This window comes from Lepidochelys kempii, chromosome 1, assembly GCF_965140265.1.
Source record: "Lepidochelys kempii isolate rLepKem1 chromosome 1, rLepKem1.hap2, whole genome shotgun sequence".
NCBI classification, from domain to species: Eukaryota; Metazoa; Chordata; order Testudines; family Cheloniidae; genus Lepidochelys; species Lepidochelys kempii.
In genome coordinates, this window is record NC_133256.1 from 290,875,276 (window position 1) to 290,893,911 (window position 18,636).

The 18,636-nt window shown below is 39.3% G+C and overlaps 1 protein-coding gene across 15 annotated transcripts in view; it reads left to right on the forward strand.

The window, feature by feature from the left end:
- TAFA2 (TAFA chemokine like family member 2) overlaps positions 1 to 18,636 on the forward strand; it is a 289,386-nt gene that overhangs the window by 188,986 nt on the left and 81,764 nt on the right. For all 15 annotated transcript variants that reach the window (XR_012156776.1, XR_012156777.1, XR_012156778.1 and 12 more), the window contains one exon: positions 17,589 to 17,695. Coding sequence is in view for 12 of the 15 variants with exons in the window: in XM_073327942.1 (XP_073184043.1) it covers positions 17,589 to 17,695 (107 nt within the window). In the remaining 3 variants the exon portion in view is untranslated. The remainder of the gene's footprint in view (positions 1 to 17,588; positions 17,696 to 18,636) is intronic.

The window sequence follows — 18,636 nt, forward strand, 5'->3', positions numbered from 1 at the left end:
TAAATACATTTACTTATGATGCATGGCCTTCTTCATCAGGGATCTTAAAAAATAAACAATAGAGAAGAAAGTCAGGGTAGACAAATGGAGAAGGAAATCAGGAGACAGGAAGTGGAGAAGTCAATAAGAGATCATGTAACTTTTGTGGACGAAAGGTCAGAAAACGTAGTGTGGAGAAGGCCATTAAATAAAAGGTTCTAAAAGACTTGGTGACAGTCAATAAAATGGAGTCTAATTGACAGCTCAACCTATTCATATGTTCAGTGTAAAAGTGACAGACACAGTAACAAGTTTCAGCCACTTACTGGTTATAGTAAACAACAGAAAGGTGAATATAGGCCATAATTCAACAAGGTACAAGTGCCTAACTTTAAGCACTTGAGTAGTCCCAATACTGAATCAGGGTCATATTGCATAGCCCAGTGGAGATATTTATCAAAATATTGACCAGTTAAAAGATAAATTAGAAATTGTATTTGTCATCTACTCTTTGAGGTCTGTGGCAGCATCCCAGGCAGAGGGTTTGTTTCAGGGATTCTTTAAAAACAAAGAAAAGTTCTTCGAACATTTATATTATATTTTTCCCCCCTTCCCCCCTTCCCAGTCAAACTGAACCGCAACTTCCGGCTAGCAGTGGGGCTGCATGTAGCCTCAGCTAACCTGTGTTTCACAATGGGGCATTTCCTGCAAAGAAAACAAAATACAGTGGCAGTGGAAATAGGTATAAAGCTTCATTCATATCCTTATAGCACAGCCTACTGAATGTTCCCTGTGGCTTCATACCATGTGAGTAGAAGTATCACCAATCACAAGTGTTCAAAAATCTTGATTCAGAATCACAAGCTGATCTGATAAAAACATGAGATTGTAAAATAATGAATGTTGGGATTTTTTATTTGCCTCTTGGTGTTTGAGCCTTGAGTGTTCATATTTTCAAGCTTTTCTCTGAAACCAAGAGGAAAAATTAAAACTGTGATTGTCACATAACCACTAGACTCCAAAGGAACTTTAAGAAAAACACCAAATATTGCAAGACTTGAGATAAAATCTCAGGAGTTGACAACGTTGGAGTAGGTAAGTGAAATAGAGGCACTGCTAGTGAAGACTCACAATTGCAAATTACACAAAGAGCAAAAGATGAGCAGCAAGCATCTTTTGTTGCAGCAACATGATTAAAGACTCTTGTCTCCTGTAACTCTGACAATGAAATGTAGAATCATTCATCTGAACCATGCTTCTTGAAGCTGGAAGCTGAATAATGTTGGATTAAAATTACACTTAAGCCTAGAGGATCAACTGACATAAGAGGAGAGTTGATATTATTTTGGTTTAGATTGTGCAGATTCTATGTTCCTCTCAAATTGTTCCTTCCTTCAATTTTTGAAGATTGCAATGATCTTGCACTATTATACCAATGTGTAATGAACTGTTACTGGCAGTATCATATCTAAATAATTTAATAATAGTCTGGCAAACACAATAATTTCTTCTGGTGGTGAGAGGCAGTGCAATATCTACATCATCTCAGAGTGTTTTGTGACTGCAAGGGTGTGAAAATATCATAGCAGTTTCTCTTATTAGATGATGCATACAATATTATACCTGTCTACCTGCTACTAAATTGAAATCCTCTCTTATTAAATTTAAATCTTGATTTAAAAATAAAAAATACTGTGAACATTTCTGTCTTACTGTCTATCTTCAGAAGCCTTGGAAATTTACTGCTATTTCATTTATGGCTCTTCTTATGTCATATTAGCTAATTATCATTATTATTGAAATGCACTCTTTAAGTCTTGTACATTTGAAAATTAATACTCTCTTTTGGTATATGAGAAACAAAGTATTTTTTAGGACAGCAGTAGAATAATTCTGTTGAACTCTAGATCTCTCATATGCTGCCAAATTAGACGCTGTGATACTTACAAAGCAAAATAGGCATTATTTGGCTTAGTTCCTAGACTGCACCAATTAATTGTTATGAAATGAAAAATTGAAAAATCAAAAATAATCCTCTCTAATCTCTAGTATAACAGACACTGGATACAATCCACTTTGCCTGAAACAAAAATACACAGAACCCTAGACAGGCTTGTGTCTAATGTCAGTGGCAATGTGATTGATAAAAAAAAACTATACTTAAAATAAGCCTCTTTAATAAATGAATACAAATGAATGTAAATCAGATTTTTGTTCCATTAAGCTTCAGTAAAAATGCAAATACAAAGATTGTGAGAAGTAGTTAATCCTGTGTAAATGTGGTAACACCTGAGAACTTTCTCATCCAAAGCTGTATTAAGGAACACACCCAAATTTGGGCAAGAGTTTAATATATACTAATTTACTCCCATTTTAAGGGCCCTTTACACTGCCAGAGTGGGAAAATGTACTTGTGACCTTTATTCTGTGAAACACATTTATAGAAAGGTACTTGGGCTCAGTTCTCACTTTGCATCCTACTGCATCTCTCTGAAAAGTGTAACCTGTTTTTAAGACACTTTTGATGGCAGCCTCCATGCCTACATTATAGCCTACAATATTCTGCCATTCTTCTAAAAGTATGAATCCACCCATCATAAATTTTGGCATGGTGGATCCTTAACTGAGTGGTTTAACTAAAATATGTATTTTCCCACTTAAATCTAGTTATTGCACTATGTCAGAAAAGGGCAGATATGGAGTCAGGACAGGACCAGATGCTAATAACTTTATAATAATCTGAACATTCCTCCATCAGCTGGGCTCCTTGTAGAGTAAAGTGCTACTCACTGTGAGTAAGAACATTAGAAACTGGCAGAGAAACCTGTATCTTCAGTTTCTGTGTAAAAAGAGAGAAAAAGGGAGAACTTACCTGAAGAGATTTGCTGTGTTGGGGAATGCTGAGACGCATATACTGCACTTTGTAGTGTAAATTATGGTCCTTGGTGAGAGGACCATACTGCAGACGGTAACTGTTCCCTGATTCCTCCAAGTGGCCAGGCCACTCCTCCATTGTGCTATGGTGTCTTTTTAGGATCAAAGGGGTTAAAGTGCGGAAGTGGGAGTCAGAAGGTCTGGTTTCTGAGGTTAATTCTTTTAAGGAATTCCTGTGTTAATGTGGGCAAGTCACCTATGATCTAGTTTTTAGAGGTGCTGAGTACCTGAAGCTCGCACTGATTTCAATAGCTGCTGCAGGTATTAAGAACCTCTGCGAATCAAGCCACTGGCCTCTATTTTGCTTCAGCTTCTCCATGGGTAAATGTAGATACGTTTTTCCCCCTTTCGTCACAGGGTTCTTATGAACATTAATTCATGTAAGCAAGGTATTTGTAAGGTTCCCTGTCAAAAAGACTCTAGAAGTGCACCTTTTGTCCTGAGCAGTTAGGAAAAATTGGGGGTTCTGTAGGTTGTTTCCATTAAGAGAAGAAATTGGTGATGGATGGAGCCAGGTATCTTTTATGCAACCCTCTTTGCTTACCAAAAAAATGTCCAAAGTTCTGTTTTCCTGAGCACAGGAGGAATCACACAACAGAAGATAGTTTCTTAGTTCACAGTTCCAAGCTTCTTTCAGCCAGCGCTCTGCCCCAAAAGCTCTCTCTACTTTTTTCTCAGAGCCACACTTTCAGTGCTTGTTCAGGGTGTGTCCTTGATGCTCCTCCTCTGTGTCTGTTTCTGTGGTGTTTCTCCCTGCTTCTCTCTTTCATACATATCCCTCAACTAAAATTATACCCAGTGAAACCCCTCTGCCCACATGTGCCTTGCATGTGCCTGTGTAGTGGGCAATCACATGTGCCTATGTTTTGGGTGGAGACTGCTACCTGTTTCAGCTACCTGGTTCCATAAAGGAGCTTAATTGTTTTTTACATTTTTCTAAATGAAGGCTTGAATACTCAGAGACCATTGACTAGCTCAAGACTATTTAGCTGTCTCCAAATGTAGCCTTACTAGTCTTGCGCATACTTAATTTCTGTATATAATGAAGGGTGGCTGTTCTACCCACCTGTTTCAAAAAAATATAACCCAACCCACAATAATAATGAATACATATATTGTGGCAGCTGCATAACAGGGACATGCTGTTTTACACACAGTTCTTTCCATTGCAAATCCTGTGCTCCTTTTTGCATGGGATCTCTTAAGTTTTTCTCAGAAAGGAGAGAACCATGTATGGTCTTTACGAAAAGTAAGTTAGAATTGACTTTTTTTTAAAAAAAAATGTCTTAAGCTCCTTCAGAGTTGATATCAGTAGGGAGCTCTGCAGCTAAATCAGAGAGCCAAGTGTACCATACAGTAAGTAGAAAATGTGTGTGATGCTCTCTAGAGGACTTTGGATCCAGCAGTCAATAAGGATGTGGACAAATACAAATTGAGGATGGCTCAGATACTTTGCTATTTGTAGTGTTAAGAGCTTGAATGTCACTCACTTTTTGGTGGTATTTATAATTTTCAGAGAACTTGTTCTCTCTACCTCACCAAGTCCCAGAGCTCTGCTCTCCTCAGACAAGCATTTTTAACCCTATTGTGGGACCCTGGCACATCTTTCTGCCTTTTGGCCTGGGTCCCCATGCCACAACTTTCAAATCTCATAATTGCTTGGGCATGCACTGTGACAGAGCCCTAGATGAAAGTTAGGGCACCAGAGCTAATATTTAAGTTCCAGGGCTGCTGCCATTCCTGAAAAAAAGGAGTTATAGATAGAGGAGATATTGGAAAATTCAGTGAGGTTACAAGGAAGAAGGACGATGGGTTTCAGTCTGACACCTTAACCACCCTACTCAGTCCTCTCATGCAAACTCTGAGTGTTCGGATCTGTCCCTGTTCTGAGAAATTCAGTGCATGGATTACTCTGATCCTTTCATGCAGCCTTTTCAATTGCAGCTGATTATTAATATATATTCATAACTGTTTCAGAATGCTGGGGGGGGGGAGACAGAGGGAGAGGAGATGGCAGAATTTTGTGCATACAGCATGATTCTCAGGAAGCTGTTGTATTACATTCTGTGTCAGATGCCAATTTTAAGACTGCCTGTTCAACCTTAATTCCCCCCGAAGGTCCCCTTTAAGTGTGCTTTCTGGGCACTGAAAGAGGCAGGGGTCCTGTGGGAAAAAATAGCACATGATCACGAATTGAAGACTGTATTATTATGACCAGGTCCTGAATTATGGTTTCAAGGGCAACTGAAAATCTGGTATATCCTAACTTTTTGAGGGATTGGTTTTGCAACCTAAATAACCTTCTTTTAAGAAGGGCTTTTTGTGTGTAATTTCCTAGTTTTGTTTTTAAAGAAAAATGTAAAACCAAATCCTATTATGTGCAGCTGTAACAAACAACCCGCTCTGCATCACGAATCTCCAGGATGGTTGAATCCTGACCTTGCAGCACTGCCGTACAGGCTGCTACTACTTGAGCTTACAGGACTTGACAATTTTAGCTGGCAGCAGGAGAAGGCTGTTTACTAAGGAGGAGTGCATTCTGGGTCCATCTAATGGTCGGAAGGAAGCCCCGCCTGGCCTGGCTTTGTCTGTCCCTTTCCCCCAGAACTGGAGGAGCTCGTACCTCACATGTTTTCCCTGGAGTCTGGGGATTAGCTGTTGACACCTTATGGTGGATCTATGGAGTAGCTGGGGGAATCTGGCCCATCTTTCTCTTTCTTCCCCCACCCCCAATAGAGTTGCGAGAGCTTCTGCTCAATGCAGTGGTAAAAGGTTCACTGGGGCCATGTGCTGGGTCTAGGGGCTCAAAGGGTGGGGCAGCCTGACCTTGTTGTCTTCTGATACACTCTGCTCTAGCAGCTCTCTGGTGATGCCAATGTAATGTGTGTTGCTACAGCTACTTTTGTCGCCGCATGAGACCAGTTTTGGAAGGTTGAGTAACTTTGCCATACTGTCATTTGCTATTGAAAAACATACTCCTAATTAAAAAGCAAAGGAGTACTTGTGGCACCTTAGAGACTAACAAATTTATCTGAGCATGAGCTTTCGTGAACTGAATTGTAGCTCATGAAAGCTTATGCTCAGATAAATGTGTTATTCTCTAAAGTGCCACAAGTACTCCTTTGCTTTTTGTGGATACAGACTAACATGGCTGCTACTCTGAATACTCCTAATTGAAAGCGTGACCAAAAATTCATGGGAATCATATATGAAAACATATGAGTTCAACAATGATTGCATTTGGCAAAAGTGCATGTCTGTTGACAGATCTAATCGTCGTGAAAAAGAAAGCAGAGCTGAATATAAGTTCCTCCGCTTCCCCAGTTACAAAAGAGACCTACCAAAATGTTGCTATGATGGACAAGTATTCTTGCAAGCAAGTTAAAGAAGTATGGGCTTGATGAATGGACTATAAAGTGGATAGAAAGTAGGCTAGATTGTCAGGCTCAACGGCTAGTGATCAATGGCTCCATGTCTAGTTGGCAGCCGGTATCAAGTGGAGTGCCCCAAGGGTTGATCCTTGGGCCGGTTTTGTTCAATATCTTCATAAATGATCTGGAGGATGGTGTGGATTGCACCCTCAGCAAGTTTACAGATGACACTAAACTGGGAGGAGAGGTAGATATGCTGGAGGGTAGGGATAGGACACAGAGGGCCCTAGACAAATTAGAGGATTGGGCCAAAAGAAATCTGATGATGTTCAACAAGGACAAGTGCAGAGTCCTGCACTTAGGACGGAAGAATCCCAGGCACCGCTACAGACTAGGGACCGAATGGCTCGGCAGGAGTTCTGCAGAAAAGGACCTAGGGGTTACAGTGGACGAGAAGCTGGATATGAGTCAACAGTATGCCCTTGTTGCCAAGAAGGCCAATGGCATTTTGGGATGTATATGTAGGGGCATTGCCAGCAGATCGAGGGACGTGATCGTTCCCCTCTATTTGACATTGGTGAGGCCTCATTTGGAGTACTGTGTCCAGTTTTGGGCCCCACACTACAAGAAGGATGTGGAAAAATTGGAAGAGTACAGCGGAGGGCAACAAAAATGATTAAGGGACTGGAACACATAACTTATGAGGAGAGGCTGAGGGAACTGGGATTGTTTAGTCTGCAGAAAAGAAGAATGAGGGGGGATTTTATAGCTGCTTTCAACTATCTGAAAGGGCGTTCCAAAGAGGATAGATCTAGACTGTTCTCAGTGGTACCAGATGACAGAACAAGGAGTAATGGTGTCAAGTTGCAGTGGGGGAGGTTTAGGTTGGATATTAGGAAAAACTTTTTCACTAAGAGGGTGGTGAAACACTGGAATGCGTTACCTAGGGAGGTGGTGGAATCTACTTCCTTAGATACTTTTAAGGTCAGGCTCGACAAAGTCCTGGCTGGGATGATTTAGTTGGGGATTGGTCCTGCTTTGAGCAGGGGGTTGGACTAGATGACCTCCTGAGGTCCCTTCCAACACTGATATTCTATGGTTCTATGACAAAGATCTTCAGAAGAGCAGAATTTAATCTTCAGTCAGGAAAGATCATTTAGCAGAATTGTAACCGCACATGTAGCTTTATCACCACTAATGGAAAAGGTGTAGAAGTCTACAAATTGCTTCCCTAATGTGGTGTGAAAGAGATTATGGATGGGAACAGAGCTGTCTGAATTTAAATCTATGAGAGCTCACTCTTTAAGTACCTTTATTTCAAACTTAAATCCTATTGTTTTCTCTGGGTGGCCTTAATTTTAATTTTTAATCTTAAAAAAATTAATTAATTCCTGCAAGTATAGAGCTTGTTGTTTTCTGTGGATGGCCTCTTTAGGAAAACAACACACCTGCCCAACTTGTTGTTTGTGTGTGTTTCCATGATGTCATTGTTAGCAAGGGGTGAAAAAAAATCCTTGGTGAGAACAGAAAGATTTTCAATTTGAAACAAGAGTGATGGAAAAGGGAGTGAGTTATAAACAAACTGTGGGAGCGTTAATCACTGAATAACCACCCACGTTCAATCGCATTGCTCGAATTCAGCAAAGAAAGATACAAAGGTATCTTAGTAATGAATGATCCCATAGACACAAGATAACTATCTCTTGGGGTCATCTTAAACATTACAGAATGGGAATTGGAGGCACATTTTAAAGAGATAAAAGGATAAGAGAAAGCATAGTTGTCCCGATCAATCAGATCTAACCAAAAATGATAGCTGGCTGGCTTTTTTGGTGATATCTCATTAAAAACAAGGTCTTAGCTGATTTATCTGTACTTTTGGTTTTTAATTTTGTCTTTTGTTAAATTAGAATGATAAATTTGACTTGCTTAAACAGAGAATTTAAATGCTAGAATCGTAGCTTAGGCTGGTAGAGTTCTGTCACTATATTACCATCATGTAGATATTTGAATGTTATTTGGTCTTAAGATTTCCTGCTTAACGTGTCCTGCTCAAAACATAGGGATTCTTGAACAATTGTTAGTTTTGAGGATCCTGAAATGTGTGAGGTATTTCACAGAAACCAGTGTAGACACAGTACCTACCCAGAAAAGCTTGCAGTTTAAAATTAGACATGACACTGCAGCTAAAGATAATAAAAGGCTAGGAAGGGGAGAGGCAGGACACTAGTACCATAATAAAGGCATGTGATTACTTGGTTCAGGCATGCACACATCTCGATGGTTCTGAAATATATGTAATTTTAATATCTAAATGTATTAACTAGAATTGGTTTGGGAATTTTCAGTAAAACAGTTTTTCATGGAAAATGCTATTTCATTGAAATATTTCACGGGCATGTGTCAATTTTGATGAAATTTTCTATGTAAAAATTTTGAAATGATTTGAATTGAAATAGAGTATTTTGTTTTGACTTTTTTGCTTGTTTCAGTCTGATTTTCAGTTTGTTTTGGTTTGACTCATTTTTTTAGCTTTTAAAAAACTTTTCATTCATGTTGATCTTACATTATACATCTGTGTGTATTGTAATATTTCAACATTATCAAAATGACTCGGCTTGAAAGAAAATTTCAAAATGTCAGAATTTCCTGTGGGGCCAGCTCTAATATTAACTCATTTGTGGGTAGACTACAGAAATGGGGATTTTGAAGAGGCAAGGAAGATGGTATGTTGAACAGGTTTGAAAGTGTTTCCATTATAAGGGGCAGCATGGCTGGCAGAGGGAGAGTGGGAGAAGGAAATAGAGAGGGCATTGAGATTGGTTTTACTGGTGAAGCAAAGAGGGATCATGAAATAAGACAAGATTTTAGCTATTAGAGCTGTGAGAATAATGTTTTCTTTTAGTTCTCTGGGAATTCCAAATAAAAAAAAATCATTTTGTGTTGAACTGAAAACAGGATTTTTCAAAATGTTATTTAAAATCCTTTTGGGATAATGGTGCATTTTGTTTGACATGGAAGAAAACATTTCATTTTGATTTCCAACATTTTAAAATTTTTATATTAAAAATAAAATTAAATGGAATTTTGAAATGAAAATGTATTTATTTCATTTTTGTAAGGTTTGTTTTCAACCTAAACAATTCAGCAAAATCTAAACAAATTCACAAAATGTTTCAGTATTACCAAAGGTGCATTTTATACTGAAAGAATGTTTCAGTTGAAAAAGGTTGCCCAACTGTTATAGCTATAGGCGAGATCTGAATGATGTGGTGAGACAAGCATTAAAAGGTAATAGTTCTAGTTGGAGTCACCAAAAAAATACCTGAAAGTACTCAAATTGTCAAGTAAAACTAGTGTGTGGCATTATTTATTTTTGTATAATTTTGAAGGAACCTAACACTGTGGTGTGTGCATATCAGGTCATTAGAGAGACCATCTGTCCTTTTTCTTCATGTAAGATATCACACAGAAATATGTGGGTACTTTTTTGTAGTGAAGGTGAAATGACCTGAAAGTAACCCGTATCATCACAGATCTGTTTATGGTTTTGGTCTTGGAACAAATCAGAATCTGACTTGTTGAGCTAACATACAAAAGGAAAACATACTAAAAATGATGAAGACATTAACATCTCCTCTGAAAGCTTAACTCTGCTGCTGCAGTGGCCTTTATGAAATCACAATAGACTTAAGAGTTTCAAGTCACAATGAGACATGTTGTTCAAAGCCCAGTGAGCCATTATCCTTTTTCTTCAGTTCATCCTGGAAGGTTTACTGAGATATGAATAAAGAAAATTTAAATAACCATCTGCAAAAGGATCAAGTGTAAGATATAAGCAAATACTGTTGCAGTGATGATTAAGTGAATAGATAGTACCCCCTACAACCTAAAATCCCTAAAGCACAGAACTTGAGAGAGAAAGAGTTTAAAATGGAATAATAATACCAGAGAAAATTATGTGAATTGGAGCCTAAGCACTTTCTAATGGTGAATGTTTAGCTGTGAGAGCTTATTATAGAAGAGTCTAGAAAATCAATGGCCAAATTAAACATGTTGAGTACTACAGAAACTTAAATATTTTGTAATGCTTTATGTTAGGTACTTATAAGTACAATACAATAACAGTTTGGATGTACTATGAGGCTACAACCAGTAGCATTAATTTTATACTTTGATTTTTTTAACTTATAAGGGTACTGAGTGAATTTACTCCCTAGCCCCCACAAGACCCCTCATCTATATAACTAGAGTTCTGTTGTCTGGATGTTCTATAATGAAACAGCATTGCTATGTCAGATGAAACATTACTTTGCATGGGTTGCTGAACTGATAATAAAAGGCGAGGAAAAGAGAGATTAAATACACAATGAAATTTGTCTATGTTGTCTGAGTTGCAGCTGGCTGGAAGGACAGTACACTTTTTGTTTACTCTTCTCTGTTTTCTTTATTGCTTTTGGTTAGGTGTCATGTCTGAAAATTTATGAGGTTGAAAATTGCAATTAGTCGTGTCCACAAAGAACTGGTGTTAATTTGGAAGCACTGGAGATGAATGTTGATAGTGGTCAAGAAAGAAGGCCATTCATCAGTATCATATCAGTTGCAAAGGCAGTATCAGCAAAACTCAAAATATCTAGTTAGGAAAAAAAATACTTCCCTATAAATTTCTGTAAGAAATTTAGCTATGAGATTCCTGTTAAAGTTGTAGAGAGTCAGGTGCATAAAGTGAACTTCTTTGGAAATTTAAAGGACCATGTTTATCAGATTTTTAGTGCAGTACTATAAATACTAAATAGTAAATAGCACATCCAAGCAGTCTGAGATACTGTGGACACATATCATGACTTGTATTTACTCATATCTCTTGTATACCAGTTATTGGGCAATTAATTGAATTATACTAAGAGAGTTGTTTTTGAAGTTGTTGCATGTTTTCACATTTTATTGCTTCAATATTTGGAATTTCTGCATTTTCATACCTGCTTGTTCTCACTAGTGCTTACTCTCTTATGCTCTAATTCAGGAAAGCGTTTAAGCACATGCTTAAATCAATCCCTGTTCAGGACAGCACGTGCTTAACATGAAATATTTGCTGAAGACCCATTTTCCCAAAATGATTTAAGTACCTACTTATAGTTAAGCACATACTTAAATACTGTCTTGAAAAGGGATGTTGTCATGTATTAGGATCTTAATAGCATGATCATTTTTTTCATGTTTTCTTTATGGAGGTGTCTAAACGTTCTGTGTTGCTGTCACTTGTGCAGCTAGGCTGATGGTAACCATGTTCACAGAACTTGTACAGATCAGCCAGCAGTATTTTAACCATTTCTGAATAAGATATTTCTGAATGGCAGTGCACTAAACACCCGACAGGTACTTGTTCTTTCTAGTATAAAAGTATCCCTCTGGTAAAGGATCACTTTGCAAAAACAATACCTTTGCTTTGTATATCAAGTTTTCCTCTGTGATTCCTGTGCTACGTTTCCTAGTTTTACCAGGCTAAGTGCCCATTTTCTTTCTTTTCTTACCCATCTAGATCAAACAAAGTAGCTTACGACAATAGACCTGTATTTTTCCCCAGCTTCATTTCAGAATCAGAATGCACTTTGTGTCTGTTATAGGCTGTGATGTATGAAGCAGAAAGAAGATTGATTTTCACAAGCTACCTTGTACCTGAAGTAATGAGAGTGTCAAATTATTTGTTCACTGAGCAAACATGACAGGAATGGCATAGAGGGAATTTATATATATATATATATATTCAAACACATAGTGGTCACACAGGTGTTACTTTTACAAAGTGACCTTAGCTACCAGCGGGACACTTTTAAATCTGCATTAGTTTACAGAAGAAAAGGCTGAATAAAGCTGCACTGCTAATAAATAATGTAAGATTCAACATAATGCAGAACATAATTTAAATTGCTGCATTGTTTGTGTAAAAGGACTTTCAGCCCCAGGGCCATTCCTACTGATCATCTAGGACTTTTTAGAAATAGCCAATAAAATATTGACTGTAAAAGAAAAAGTAAGAGAATTCTGGTCTGTAATATGCTGTCAGTGGAAGCTTTTATTTCTTGAACACTAAATCGGCGTTTAATGGGGAAGCAGCCACATTTCTTCTATGTGTAAACATTCTCAGTGTGTACTTAGGACATGTGACATCCTCAGGGCATGGAAAAGGGACTTGTCTTCAAAAGGTAGCTGGATCTGAAAGGCACTGAAAATGTACAGGTGTTTGAAACATGAACTAATTAATATTAAGGCTTCATGGATGCCAGGTTATGTAAATGACTATAAATGAGACAAATGGATAGAGATCTTTTATTTCTATTTACGCTGTTAACAGGAAAAAAATTAAAGTTATTATTTTCTTCCATTCTTTTGCTGTAGTAAGGGTTGCATATGGTTGCACTTTGCTTACAATAGGAAATCCAGGACAGTTTAATACTGGCCTACATGGCTAGAAGATGCTGTAATTCCCTGGTTTCAGAGTAACAGCCGTGTTAGTCTGTATTCGCAAAAAGAAAAGGAGTACTCATGGCACCTTAGAGACTAACCAATTTATTTGAGCATAAGCTTTCGTGAGCTATAGCTCACTTCATCGGATGCATCCGATGCAGCTCACGAAAGCTTACGCTCAAATAAATTGGTTAGTCTCTAAGGTGCCACAAGTACTCCTTTTCTTTTTGTAATTCCCTGGTGATTCTCCTTTACTTGTGAGTTGTTGGAAGGGTTCTTGATCCTGAATTCACCAGTATGGGCTGAGCAAAAGGGAAACTTGTGAGCTTGTGCATGCTACAAAGGAGCTGAATACATTACTTACCCAGGTATTAGGAGCATTTCCAGGGTACCCACACAGGTTTGCCACATCCATCTTCTGGTGGGCCCCATCAGGATATGAAGCAGTGGAGAGGGCCACTGACTCTATTTTTACACAAGTTTGTAAGTTCTCATGACAACTTCTTTGATGAATTATGGAGACCAACCTTAGAGATTTCTAGAGACAACACAGTGTTCTAGAGTTTCCCTTTGCAGTCTCAGCTGGATTTGCATCCTGAGAAAAAGACATGCAACTGCTAAGATACTTCTAGCACAACTACTTAAGGTGTTCTAGGATTGGGCTGTAGTATAGTGTGTTAGTGTGCTACTGGTCTACATATTAGTGGAAATATTTATTCTAAACCAAGTGCAGCAAATTAATACCAGTATTCATTAGATAATGGTGTTAGTGAAGAACTGGTCACAGTGCAATCATCTCCCACTCTCCCACTGTTGAAGAGGGTTATGTTGTTGATGTTTCTTTTTTGTTTCAGTTGGGTGTGTGCCTGGAGTCTAGGGACAGTCCATGCTCCCTTCCCCTGCCTACTGATGCACTGAAAAATAAATTCAAAAGGGCCAGTCTTACTATTCATTTTCTGGGTTTACATGTTGAGACTGCATTGTTTCTAATAAAAAATGTCGAAAATGTTCCTGTCAGCAGTTTTCAATTAGAAACAATCAATACTTTGTTTCACATGGAATTTTTGAAATTTCATTCCATTTCAGAATGAAATTGATCTTGAAATTTCAAGTTTTCCTGTAAACTTGATGTTCTGGTTTTTGAATTTCTAGCTGATATAATACAACATCACTGGAGTCTGGCAATAGATGGTACCATGGTTTCTGAAAGGGGTCTCAGAAAAAGAATAAAGGAGAAGAGTGCCTAAGAGGAAAAACTGTTCAGGTTAATAGCTGCAGTTTGTTTATGTAATTCTGTATCTTCCTGCATAAAGTTTGCAAATAACTTTTTCAGACCTCATTGACAGTGTGACACATAGAAGTATTGGTAACGGACTGATTTTTACTTCTGGGACCCAGGCACCTGACTTGGTCAGGGTTACAAAAAGGTTAACAGCCCTGTTTCAAGGCTGCGGTCAATATTTTCTGGCTCCACTGGCCACTTCATGTTGCACTTTAGGCTGTTTTGGAAAACAAATGCAAATACAATTTATTAACCAAAAGTAACCATCACAGACTAATACAGCCAGATGATGATAAAAAAAACTACACACAGACATACCTAGGATTGGGTTCAAGATGTCTAAGTCATTAACTAACCTCTCAAGATTGTCTGAATAGATGATCACTTTTTCTCAGAACCATCCCTTTCACAATAACCTGTTAGGCTGCTGAGAAGAACCCACCAGCTCAAACCTGTGTTTGCTGCTCTGGTCTGTTGCCCTTAGCAGTGTCTAGGTGGGTATATGTTATTTCTGTAAGCACATGAACACTGCCAGTAGCATGCTGACTGTTCTCAAGAAATAGAGAGCCAGTATTCTTGTAGTAGGTTATATCTCTCTGACACCCTTTTGGAAAGAGGGTGGGTGCCGCTCTTGTCTCAGAATCCAAAGCACAGCTAGATATCTGTGGGGGGTGCCTTATGGGGATGGGTGGGTGTAAAAGTAGTCCAAACAAAAAGTCAGTATACTTCCACATCCCACAGAAGTCTACAAGGCCTTTGGAAGGCAAGGAAGAAAAGAAAAACAGAAAATAATGTGTTCTTCTCCTTTCTGAGAGGGCTTGGTCAGCCAAGGCTCTCTGGTTGTTTCCCCAGTCAGCAGATCCTGCTTCCAGCTCCTGCTTCAGGTATGTCCATGACCCCAGCAGAGTTGCAGATCAGGCTGAGCAACAGAGCTACCAGGCCAAGAACCCTCCTGCTGATTTGCTGTGCACCAGGCTCCAAAGACTCCCAGCCTACTTCTGCTCCAGCCTTCCCTTTCCCATATTGTCCTTGCCCTGCACTAGCCTCACTCCAGTCTTGTCATTGTTAGCATGACAGGGGAGTTGCCACTTAGTTAATATGTCAAAGCTGAAAACTCTTATTTTTTGTGTGCAGGACAGCCCTTTTTGGGGATTGGTAGGTCAATGGAGCTGCTGATTTCTAGGTCATCACAGTCCCGCAAGCAAGGGTGGCAGCAGGAAAGGCACGTGTCTTTTTAACCTTCTCCTCCTGTTACCTGCCATAAGGGGCTGCTGTTTACAGGCAGACTGGTTGTCCCCCTCCTCTTTGCCTCTCTCTGCTGCTATTTTCTCAAGTCCTAGCTCTGTGTCTGCAGCGTGTCTCATTGCAGAGCAAGTGGAGAAGATCTGGCAACATCAGAGATGCGGCGGGGGGGGGGGTAGCATTAGACCCCTTAGAGTGAGGCTTGGTGTGCATGGGAGGGAGACTTCATTTTAATGGAATTTTGATTGGCACCAGCATCACAACAGGTGCGGTGGAGGACTAATTTCTCTGCTGTTCACATATATGGCTATAAATCAACAGTGTGAACATATATCTCCGTTTACATTTTTTAATTCTTTGTTTAGAATGACAAAGAATGAATTTCCCTTCAGTTCTGGGCACTTCAGAAACCTGTAGCCGATGGCGAATAAACAAGTAGCATTCCGAAAGAACAGGAACATTCGTGCAAAGAGGAGCAAGCCGATGTCAGAAATGCAGTGAGGTTCATAGCATACTGTGATTGCTACTAAGATTATTAATCAGTTAGACATTCAGTGCACAAGCTATCAGCAGAACACTGGATATTGTACTCCCCTAGGGTCGGTGTTACTCCCCTACACAATCCCAGAGGAACACACCTTATATAGTAAATACATTACTTCTGTTAAAGAGCATTTAATTCTTTGTTTGTTCTGAATTCAGGTGTTAAAGGGCTTTGGTACACATTAATTGAATTAGATTAAAATCTTCTCATTGGTCTGTTAATTTGAATCACATGTTTTGTACAGGTGGCTCAGTCTGAAATCTTACCTATGTTTAATAAGATCATACCTGTCTCTCCAAAGGAGATTTAAATTTGCGGGTCTGCCATCTGCAACACTAATGTGCAGGGTCCTGGTATGGAGAGACCTGTGCAGAGGTAGGGAGAAACTGAAAAAACTGGGATTGCTCTTAAGTGGAAATAGATCTGGAACTTAACAGTCTCATGCTTAATTCTGAGTGACAGCATAGACTGCTTTTTCATAGCACTTGTGGTTGTCAGGGTACTGCTGTGCATGAACGGAGCGAGAGAGAAAGAGGGTGTAGTCTTTTTTAATATTGGCTTCTTATGAATGCAATAGGGGAGAACTGTAGAAATTGCACAACAGTACTGAAGCGATACAGATTTTTCTGCTCTGAAGCAAAAGGCAGCCTAGTACCAGGCATTGTCAAATAGTATTAATTTTGTTCAAATGGTCAAGTTTGCCGCTTTTTCAGTGTAAAAGGTGTGTAATAGGCATCATGGTCCTCTTGACCTATCAGCAGAAATATGAACATCCTGCAGAAATGTTTCTTAGCCAGCTCTCTAGGGGTCTTCCATGGAGAGCAAAAAGCAAGAGCAGGTATCATCATAATACATCTCACCACCCTCTGCTGAACTTTAATTCTCTAGCCCGATAGCCAGAACTACTGTGCATGTTTTTTAGCACCTGGCGACCTACTTTGCATGGAGTTGCACTGATATAACCAATGCTCAACCTTGCATTTCATCATCGTGTCTCAGTGCCATCAAGTACTGCTGTAAAGTCACAATGAACCCATCACAATGCAATATCAGTATCTCATGTTTCAATTACTTTGTGACTTTCTGCAACTTTCTTTGACACAATATCACCTGTCTATTCTTGTCCATTGGCATAGACAAGGAATGATATTGGTCAATCCCATGTGTTTGGCTCAGCCCGTAAGCTACTGCCTCATGTGTATCAAGCACCCTGGGGACTTCTCATGTGGTGGGGGTGCTGCATTTGTTGGTACTCTGATCAAATCCGTCATCATGACTTGTATGCAGGGCTTCAAAGAGTTGCAGGTGGCCTTAAAGCCATACACTAAATGTCATTGCAGGAGAGTCAGAGGCCCAAATCAACCTTGGCTAATTCATGGTGATGCAGATGGCAAGTCCTGCTCCAGCAAGATCTGCTGCACCCCAGTGTGAATTCACATCAGGGGAGAGTTGGCCGGGTTTCTATTGATGCCTTCCCTTGGGAGGCTTCTCTGATGGAGGGGCTCTAATGATGTCCATCTGGTACAGGGCTCAAATATTCTCTGAGATGGTCCTTCTGTAACCGGAAGGGGAAACGTTGGCAGGGAAGGGAGGGGAAGATTGCACTGTTGCAGTCCATGCTGAGCCTTTTCTATGGCTCAAAAGGATTTCAGACTTCAGGGTTGTCAATCAAGCATCTTTTACAAGCATCACATTCAGTTTACAATGGTAAAAAGAAAAAAAATGTTTAATTTAAACACTTATTTTAATGTATTTTTATCTTTATTTTCAGGATGAATAAGAGATACTTACAGAAAGCAACAAAAGGAAAACTGCTAATAATAATATTTGTTGTAACATTCTGGGGGAAATTAGCATCTGGGGCAAACCACCACAAAGGTAAGAAATTCTGCTCTGAGTTTATTGTAGAACATGTAATCTCTATCAAAAGACTAGAATTGTCTAGCTTATTGGCCCCATGTCACTTTTTCTATGCTGATTTGCTTCTCAAGGTAGCTAGTCCACAAATCAGTGTTGAGAGAAGTGTCAATGAGCAGGGATATTTTAATTTCTTGAGGATTACTACCATGTGAATTTAAGTATTCTAATTCAATTGTTGTGAATGTCTGACTTTAGCAACTACTCTGTAATTTTGTTATCTAAAATGGTAAAGCTGAAAAATTGACTAAACACATAAAGAAGCTTCCTTCATAAAAATAGATACATCAGCCAGAACATGTAAGTGCTGTAGATGAGTTCTTGAAATGAACCTCATAAAGAAACAATCTTCAGTACCATGTATTCTGCTATTGCATGCAAACTATCTGTTAAGAGCTTTCAGAGTGGTAGCCGTGTTAGTCTAGATCAGCAAAAACGAGGAGTCCTTGTGGCACCTTAGAGACTAACAAATTTATAAATTTGTTAGTCTCTAAGGTGCCACAAGGACTCCTCGTTGTTTTATCTGTTAAGAGTAACTTCCTGGAGAGTGTGCACTGAACATTATTGTCTATTTCCTCAATAAAAATAAAAGAGCTGGGGGAGACCCCTGTTTTCCAGTTTCCCACTCTCTCTGTGCTTGCTAGCACTTGGACACTGGTGTTGTAACAGCATTTCCAGTAACTTTGGCTATATCAGCCTCCTTTCATCCTGGCATTTCTAGCCTCTAATCCAGCGGTGGGCAAACTTTTTGGCCCATGGGCCACATTGGGGTTGCAAAACTGTGTGATGGGCTGGGTAGGGAAGGCTGTGCCTCCCCAAACAGCCTGGCCCCCACCCCTTATTAGCCCCCTCCCACTTTCTGCCCCCTGACTGCCACCTTCAGAACCCCCGACCCATCTAAC